Raw genomic sequence first — 8,841 nt, 5'->3', positions numbered from 1 at the left:
GAAGCTGTCCCTGACTCTGGGGACGCTGGACTTCTAACTCCAGCTGGGTCCCTGTGACAAGGTGACAAAGGCCTGGGCTGGCTTTGTCATTCTCTGTTCAGTTGCCACAGACACCTGTGCTGGGCATGGCTTTAGAGATACTCCAAGGTCTGAGCGGTCACCTCTCCTGCTGGATCAGGAGTCTCTCCCCACAGCCCCGAAGAACAGTAGGGAATGACAAGGTTTTAAGATTACTTTTTATTACATTTATTTATTAATTTATGGTGTGTACTTGTTCGTAAATCAGAGAACAACTTACAGCTCTCTGCTGCCACCATGTGGTTCCCAGGGCTGAACGCAGCAGGCCTGGCAGAGCCTTTCTTCACCCGCTGCCGAGCATGTTCCCAGGTCCTGATCCGGAGCACCCCACCAGATGGCATTAAAGGTGGCTTGGAGGAAGTCTGAGCATCATGGGTCCCCCTGTCCCCTCTCTGGTCTAGCAGCCAATGTGCAGGGTCCTTGAGAGCTCTGGCTGCTGGTGACAGGATAGAGCAGGGCCAGGTGCTCTGCCCCTTGCACAGGCAGTGGGCGGGCACTGTAATGCAGGACCAGCTCGGGCACGCTGGGGAAGGGCCCACTGTGCTGTCCTAGGACCACCTGGTTCTCCCGGGTCCTCGCGAATTTCAGGTGCATGGAACCCTGGTTGCTTCTGTGGGACAAGGCAGAGCATCGGTCCCCAGACCCACTAAACTCTCCATCTCTCCACAGCTGCCTTCTCACAGGAGCAGGCAGGCACTGGCCAGTCAGAGCGACCAGGAAAAGCATCCCGGCTTGATGACTTCCGTCCCATTGCCCAGGACCAACACAGTGGAAGGCAAGAAGGACTGAACCCCAGAAGTTGTCTCCTGACCTCTACATTCACATGCACTCAAAACCAACATAAAATAAATATCCCAGCGCGTGAAAGGTAGAGGCAGGCAGATTGCTACAAATTCAGGACTCAGGACTAGCTTGGTCTACAGAGTGAGTTCGGAGCCAGCCACAGCTACACGGTAGGGCCTGCTCCTCAAAACAAATAAACAATTTAAATAAGTACATTGTTTTTATTTATTGATTTAATCCCAGCACTTGCGACACAGAGATAGGCAGATCTCTGTGAGTTTGAGGCCAGCCTGGTCTACTTAGTGAGATCCAGGCCAGATTGGGGTCTGCAGTAACACTGCTTCCCTCCATGCTCAGCCTGGCCCTGATGGCTGTCAACTCAGTGTGGATGGCACTTCTGTCCCCTCACAGCCTCTCACCTTCCACAACCCTAGTTAGGAAGTCAAGATCAGCTGTGCCAGGGCCCAGGCTCAATGAGGAGACACTGGAGTACAACAGATGCTCAACTCATGTTGAGTCAGTGGAGAGACTGCTTCTACTGCTGTGGCCCCATTAAAATTTTAAAATTTTATGTACATATTTATGTATGTGTATATGTATGCATGCATATGTATGCATATGTGTGTGTATGCATGCATGTGTGTGTATGCATGCATGTGTGTGTGTATGCATGCATGTGTGTGTGGTGTGTGTGTGTGTGTGGTGCATGTGTGTGTGTGTTGCATGTAGCAGGAGTACACATGTGGTAGTCAGAGGACACCTTGTGAACGCTGTGGCAGTGTGTCCTCTCCCTTCACGGTGTAGGTCCTCAGATCGAGCTCACACTCTTCAGGCTTGGTGGCACCTTTACCCCTGAGCCATCTCATCAGCCTAGAGTTATTTATTATTTTATTTACTTATTTAATTTTTGTTTTGCTTTGCTTTTCGAGACAGGGTTTCTCTGTGTAGCCCTGGCTGTCCTGGAACTCACTCTGTCGAGGCGGGCCTCGAACTCAGAAATCTGCCTGCCTTTGCCTCCCTAGTGGTGGGATTAAAGGCGTGCGCCACCACTGCCCAGGAAATTTGAGAGAGAGAGAGAGAGAGAGGGGGAGAGAGAGAGAGAGAAGAGAGAGAGAGAGAGAGAGAGAGAGAGAGAGAGAGAGAGAACAGAGGGAGCAGAAAAGAAGATGTGTCATATTTCCTGGGACTGGAATTACAGGCAGCTGTGAGGCCAGGTCCTCCTGACACTGAGCCACCTCTCCAGACAGACAGCCCATTATCTGGTTTTTTTGTTTTGTTTTGTTTTGTTTTGTTTTTTTTAAGATTTTATTTATTTTATGTGAGCACACTGTAACTGTCTTCAGACGCACCAGACAAGTGCATTGGATCTCATTACAGATGGTTGTGAGCCACCATGTGGTTGCTGGGAATTGAACTCAGGACTTCAGGAAGTGCATTAACTACTGAGCCATCTCTCCAGCACCCCCTTCTCTGCTTTTATTGGGACAGTGTCATGTAGCCCAGAAAATCCTCCTGCCTGTCTCAATCCCCGGGGGTGACAGACCATGTGATGCCAGACTCACACTTTAGGTCACACTTTCAGGCATCTTTAGGAGCTAAAGCCTCAAACTCAAGTGCTTTCTAGAGCATTCTGAGAATCTGTCTTCAAACAGACACTCACAGCAGCATTTCAAGTTTTGGACAGGGCCATTCAAAAGAACTGTAAGGATCTTGGGCATCAGTTCTCAGCACACCCAGAGTTTTGCATCTCTTGCTCGGTTTCCAAGCTCATTCCCGGTTGGACCCACTTAGCCACACCCACTCTCCCTGGAGCTCCACACATTCTCCTGAGCCCCACCCACTGGCCTGGGAGCATCACCCACCCCTCTGTGTCCCTAAGGCTGGGTCTCACCTGAGGGACAGAATGCAGTCCTGAGCCCTGGTCTCGCTGAGCCGCACGAGGTAGCTGCCTTCCTTGCAGAGGGACAGAAGGTTCTCAGCCTCGGCTCGGCTCAGGGGGCCGTGAAACCACCTAGGCAGGGTAGAGACAGTCACCTCATGAAAGGCAGCAGACTTCAAACAACTGATGGGAGTGAAGGGACAGGACCCCAGGGCAAAGTGAGACAATTCCCTTGGACGCGGTAAGTGGGGGCCAGCCTGGGCTACGTGAGACCTTCACCAAAGAAATGACTGACTGACTGAATGAATAAATGAGGCCCCAGCTCCCCTACAGACTGAAGAGTCACTGCACTCACGGCTGCTTCTCCAGGGCCAGGGCGGTGTCCACACGCTCTGCAGGCTGTGGTCTCCAGGACTCCTTGGTGGGGCATGGCATCCGTTCCCAGTCAGGACCTTCAAACTGCACTGGAAGAGGAGGTGGGCGGGGTTAAGTCCTATTCACTGGGGCACAGCTAAAGCTCTCCAAAGGGATTTCAGTGATGGACACGGAGTCTAAGATAGGACAGGACTGACACAGGAGCTGAGATTGGTCTTTGGAAATCAAATGGCAAGACAGCCCAGAGATCAGGCCACCACGGCAGGCGAGTGACAAATCAGAGCCCGGGGGTGTGGCCACAGGGATAGGTTATAAGTTTGGAATCAGGGGTCCCTTCAGCAGTAAGGGTGCTTGTGGGGAACCTGGGCTACTGGAGCTTCATCCCCAGGACCGACATGGTGGAAGGCAAACTCTGGTTCAAGTCCTGGCCCCATTTCTTCTCGACCTGGGTTATTTGATATTCTATAGATTTATCCTATTATCCCTTTATTTGATTTAGCAAGGAATTGTCTGACCCCAAGTCCATCACTGGACAGCTCCTAAAACCCCCGACTCTGCCTTTCCCCACCTCCGACATAACCTAGCGCATTCTAGTGCCCAGTCTGCAGTCATCCTGTTCGGTTGGTCCTGTAAGGACCACAGGTTCCCTATAAAGGCCTCAGAGAACAAGGTGTCCCTTCTACTCCCGAAGCCCTTTCTGCTCCCCGCAAAGGTATTTTTCTCTGGGGAAGAATTGGCAGATTCTTGAAGATTGTCAACAGTTCACACATTCGTGAGACCTGAGGCGCTGCAGGGAGGAGGAGGCCTGGAGGCCTGGCTTGTGCTTACCTGCGAACGCCCTGGAGATGTGATCTTTCTTCCACTCCCAGGGCTGGTCGTATTCATCTGCAGGCCTCTCATCCTCCGGGGGCCTCCGGCTCTGGCCTGAAGACCCTGCGTCTTCTGGATTTGTATCCTGCTCCTCATACGGAGTGTCGTAGAGCTGCACAGCTCTGCCTGGCTGCTCTGGGGTGGGGCGGGGGGCAGGGGGAACACTGGTCACCCTCCACTCCCGACAGGACACTCCCCACACCCCCAGCTGTGTGTGCTCACCACTGGAGACGCTCCGGGCATCATAGGGCTCCATATACCCATTGTTGGGGGCCGCTGTCTGAGGCTGGGCATCAAAGGGGTCTGAGTACTCAGCGTCTGCTTCTGGCTGCCGGGAAAGGCTGGGGCTAGCGCTGGGGGACCCTGCTGCGGGACACTGTTCTTTCTGACCGCCCTTGCTGGGCCATTTCACACTTCTCAGAGTCAGGCTAGTCAGGGAGTCTCACACGTATCCTCCTGTCCCTGCCTCACCAATGGCTGCTGGGGGTTCAATGTCATGTCACTACACTCCGCTCTTTAAGTGGGTTCTGGGAATTTGAACCCAGGCCTCTCTGTTATTGTTTTAATACCAGCCCTTAAGCCCTTAGTAAGGACATAGGTCTAATTTACAGGTGAAGAAACAGAAGCACAGAGAGGGTTAGTGACCTGGGCAGGGTCACACAGCTGGTGAGTACGAGGCAGGCTTTGAACCCAGTCTGTCTTGCCTCTCCAGCTGTTCCTTCCTCCTCTCAAGTCTCCCTCTTCCACAGGTTTGTGGAGGCACAGAGGATTACAAGTTTTAGGCCAGTGTGGACTGCACAGGGAGAACCTGTCTCAAAACCAAACCAAACCAAACCAAACCAAACCAAACCAAACCAAACCAAACCAAACCAAACCAACAGAGCAGGTTCTGGACTTTCCTAACTCTGCAACCCCCAGCCATAAAATCTTTTTGTTGCTACTTCATAATTGTAACTTTTAAAATGAATTATGAGGTTTTATTTATTTATTTTCTGTGTTTTCTGATGGTTTTAGGCGAGCCCTGGGAAAGGGTCATTTGGCCTCAAAGGGGTCCCAACCTTCAGTAGAATAAAGCAGGGCATGTGCCAGGTCCAGCTTCTGTCCTGCACAGCATAAACAGCGACTGTGACCCAGGCCTGTCATCCTGTGACACACACTTTGGAAGTGGAGGCAGGAGGATCAGGAGTTCAAACTCATTGTAGCTTGTCAGAAGCCAGCCTGGGCTATATTGGACCAGGTCTCACACAAAACAAAAACAGGGAGAATAGGCCGATGTGGATGTGGGTGCTGGCTAGCTCCCAGGGGGCTGGGGATGAGGTGGGGACCGAGGGTGATAGGGGCACAGCACCTGTCCAGGTCCGCCACACACCTGTTCTTCAGGGCTGCCCAGCAGGGCCTTGGCTCTGGCCATGTCCGCAGCCTCTACCTTGATCAGCCGGTGCCTGGGAGAGTTGTACTTGGGGTCGCCGGACCCGGTGTTCTCTGACTCGGGGCGGCCATTGGAATCCTCATAGGGGTCCTCGAAGTCCAGGTCCTTCTGTTCGCGGTAGGCCCTCAGGATGTCGCTCTCGGTGTAGTCGGGGGTGGGCGGCTGCGGAGGGGGCCTCCGGCTGCCCAAGTTCAGATAGTCTCGGAGCCACTTGGCCATTGGTGCCCCCAAAATATGCTGGTGTCAAACAAGGGCCTCCATGCCAAGCTCTGCAGCTCGTCCTGGGGTTGGAGGGAAGAAGGACAGCGAGAGAAGAGGAGGGGGGGAGAAGGGAGAAGAGGAAGAGGACAGGGAGGTTGGAGGTCTGGAGTCCTTGGCTGGGCTCAGAGCAGAGGGGCAGCAGGTGGCGACCCTGGTGCTGCAGGCCAGGGGTCTGCGGGAACTTTAGGGTCTGTGCTGCAGGTGCGGTGCGAACAGGGCTGTTCCGCATCCCCTTCAGCTCCACGCATAAAGTTGCCAGAGGCTGAGCCACCCCAGAGGGTCGTACTCCTTGTGAGGCTGCTGTCCGATCCTGCCCCACCGCCCGAACTCCCTAAGTCCCGGATCCCGTGCCCCCCGCCCCGTACCCCCTCCCCCTGTATCCCCCCCCCGTCCTTTATCCCCATCCCTTAATCTCTGAATCCTTTAACTCCCTATCCAGTATCCCTTAACCTCCTCCCAATCCCTTACCCAACTCCATTTCCTTTAACCTTCCGGTCCCCTAACTCCTGCCCCACACGGCCCCCGGAATCCCTTAACCCCCTACCCTTTAACCGCCTGCAGCCGCCGCCACCGCACAACAAAAGGGACTTAAACCCCTGGGTCCAGGCCCGGGTGCTCAGGGCCACCGGAGGGGCGAGAACACTCGCGCCCCATCAGGTCCCGCCCGCGGACAGACCTGCAGACCTCAGACCTTCCGTGGCTCCGGGGTGGAGACTGCAGGACCCGGACCCTGGAGGGTCCTGGAGGACGAGGCCACCGGCGCGGGGACCGAGTCGCCCTTGGGACCAGGACCGGGCAGGGATTGGGCGAGAGGCGCGAGCATCGCGCAGGGTCGCGGCTGGAGGTGGCGAGGGGCGGGAGGCGTCGTCCGTCACCGCTGCGTCCGTCGTCCTTCGCTTTGTGCCGGGCGGGCGAGGGGGAGGGGCGGGAGGCGTCAGCAGCTGCGGGTTCGCGAGCGAGCGGAGGGAGGGAGGTGGGCTCAGACCTCAAGGGCTGGAGATGGAGCCGGGAGGTCGAACCCCCGGGAGAGAAAGAGCGGGCAGTGGTCAGCCAGAGTGATCCACCCGAAAGCCATGGTCAGCCGTGTGTGTACCTTAGTCTCCCCCACTGGCCAGCGGTGCCAGAGGCGTTGACAGAAGAGTTACTGCTAAGATCTCATGTAGCCCAGGCTGGCCTCCAACTCACTTATAGAAAAGAATGTATTATTTAGGGATGACAGTTCAGGCTTCGTGAGTGCTAGGCAAGCGCCCTACCGGACTGAGAGGTTGGGGAAACTGAGGCATAGAAAGGCTTTGTGTGTGGAGCAATACTCAAGCCGCCCATCTGTCCATTTGTACCTGGAAAGGACGGTACTGGCTGCTCACAGAATAAGCGGTCAGCCTCTAGTCCCCTGAGAGCTCTGCTCTCCAGGCGAAGAAACTGAGGCCTAGAGCCAGCGCGCCATCAGGAATAGGCCGAGTCCTCTGGACCACCCATTCATATCTCTGTCAGGCAGTGTCCCCAGAGGCCACCAGATTCCGAGTGTGTGTGTGTGTTGGTGTAGTCAAGCACTTCCTCGCATGAAGACTGCGAACTGTACTTGGCAGGAATAGCAATCAGGGAGCCTGAGGCGGAACCAAACGGCGCTTGACTTTCTCTCGACTCAAGAGCCTCCAAGGGTGAACGCACGTGTGTGTGTGTGTGTGTGTGTGTGCGCGCGCGCGCGCGCACGCGCAAGAACAGAAAAAGCCAGAGCTGTAAACTCTTGTGATGGGGGAAGGAGGATCATGGGCACTATCCTGGGAATCCCTTCTGGATGACTTGGAAGATGATTCTGGATTGTAACTTACATGCTCCACCAACCGCTGCTCCTATTAGAAATACAACCCAAGGGCTGGGGCAGCTGAGAGGGTAGCGCTTGCCCCAGCACCTTAAACCCAAACAAAGCCACAGGGAAACACGGCCTGAGTGCTGTCCAGCCTGTCACGAGGGCCCTGTGACCTGCTACCCTGTAGCTCCCGAGCATCCCGCCTCCTGGTGCCTCTGCCTGTCCCCGTGAACCTGCCTCAGGTGCCTCTGCCTGCTCTGGAGAGTCTGCCGTGGAGTCGGTGACATGGGATGGAACCCCGTTCTTGTTCAGGGCTGTGTGAATGCTCCATCCTGAGGCACACATCAGTGGAGCCTCAGGAAACAGCAGGGTAAAAATCCCTGGCCTCAAATCTGGGAGGGGAAGGGTGCCACAGCGAGGGGCAGAGGGGATGTGCTTTGGCCATAGCAGGCCTTTAAAGCTGGCAGCAAGATTTTTTTTTTTTTTTTTGGTTTCTCGAGACAAGGTTTCTCTGTGTAGCCCTGGCTGTCCTGGAACTCACTCTGTAGACCAGGCTGGCCTCGAACTCAGAAGTCCTCCTGCCTCTGCCTCCCAAGTGCTGGGATTAAAGGCATGCACCACCACCGCCCGCCTGGCAGCCAGATCTTTAGGCTTCATAATGAGACCCACTCAAAACCAACAACCCAGGCATGTATGTGTAGGGACCAAAGCACTCTGGAGACAGGCCTTGCCTAACGGGTCTGGTGGCAGCTGAGGCCTGCCTTGGGAGGCCTCCAGTCGGGAGGGTGCTGTAGGAGGCTCCCAGCTGGAGGGAGGCATCAGGACCCCACCCTTGGTTCCCAGCCTGATGGAAGTATACACTTGCTTCCTTGGACTCCTGGTCTGAAGGAAGAGGCAAGCAGCCGACCTTCAGGGTCTCCAGGCCGATGCAGTACAGCCTGACTGCAGATCCCGTCTGGGGGTGAGGTCCGGCTGCTTCAGTTTGCTGGAGGAACAATGGCATCTGGACAAAAAAACCTCACAGATGCAATTGTAGCATGACCCCGACCCCTTGCCATGCACCTGTCACCCTGCACGGTGACAGCTTGTGACCAGCAAGCAGGCACAGGGTCATGGGGAGCTGGCACAGCCAGTGTCTGAAGGCCCAGGGCAGGTGATGGCTCCCTTTGCCGGGAGTCCCCAGGCAGCTGACAGAGGTGACAGAGTAGACCTGACAACTTCTGAGGACATGATGACCAGATGACAGAGCTGGGGGGCGGGGTGGAGGTCAGCAGGACTGGGCTCCAGCCAGACCTCAGGATGTCCCTGATCTTGGCTTGGGAAGCCCCACCCCCACCTTGGGGAATGAGAGGGAAGAGT

General features: G+C 55.4%; 1 protein-coding gene across 1 annotated transcript; it reads right to left on the bottom strand.

Annotated features, from left to right (window-relative positions):
* Nucleotides 1-267: 267 nt before the first annotated feature.
* On the bottom strand, nucleotides 268-8,794 carry Shd (Src homology 2 domain containing transforming protein D). Its single transcript, XM_052193759.1, has 7 exons — nucleotides 6,352-8,794; nucleotides 5,355-5,695; nucleotides 4,208-4,313; nucleotides 3,944-4,120; nucleotides 3,096-3,204; nucleotides 2,753-2,872; nucleotides 268-688 (listed from the first exon to the last, which is right to left on the bottom strand). The coding sequence occupies exons 2-7, from the start codon at nucleotides 5,631-5,633 to the stop codon at nucleotides 448-450; spliced, it is 1,032 nt and encodes a 343-aa protein (XP_052049719.1). The 5' UTR covers nucleotides 5,634-5,695; nucleotides 6,352-8,794; the 3' UTR covers nucleotides 268-447.
* Nucleotides 8,795-8,841: the final 47 nt, after the last annotated feature.

Source organism: Apodemus sylvaticus, chromosome 9 (assembly GCF_947179515.1).
Source record: "Apodemus sylvaticus chromosome 9, mApoSyl1.1, whole genome shotgun sequence".
Taxonomy (NCBI): domain Eukaryota; kingdom Metazoa; phylum Chordata; class Mammalia; order Rodentia; family Muridae; genus Apodemus; species Apodemus sylvaticus.
Note: the sequence above shows the minus strand (reverse complement) of the source record. Positions and strands in the feature narration are given on the sequence as shown.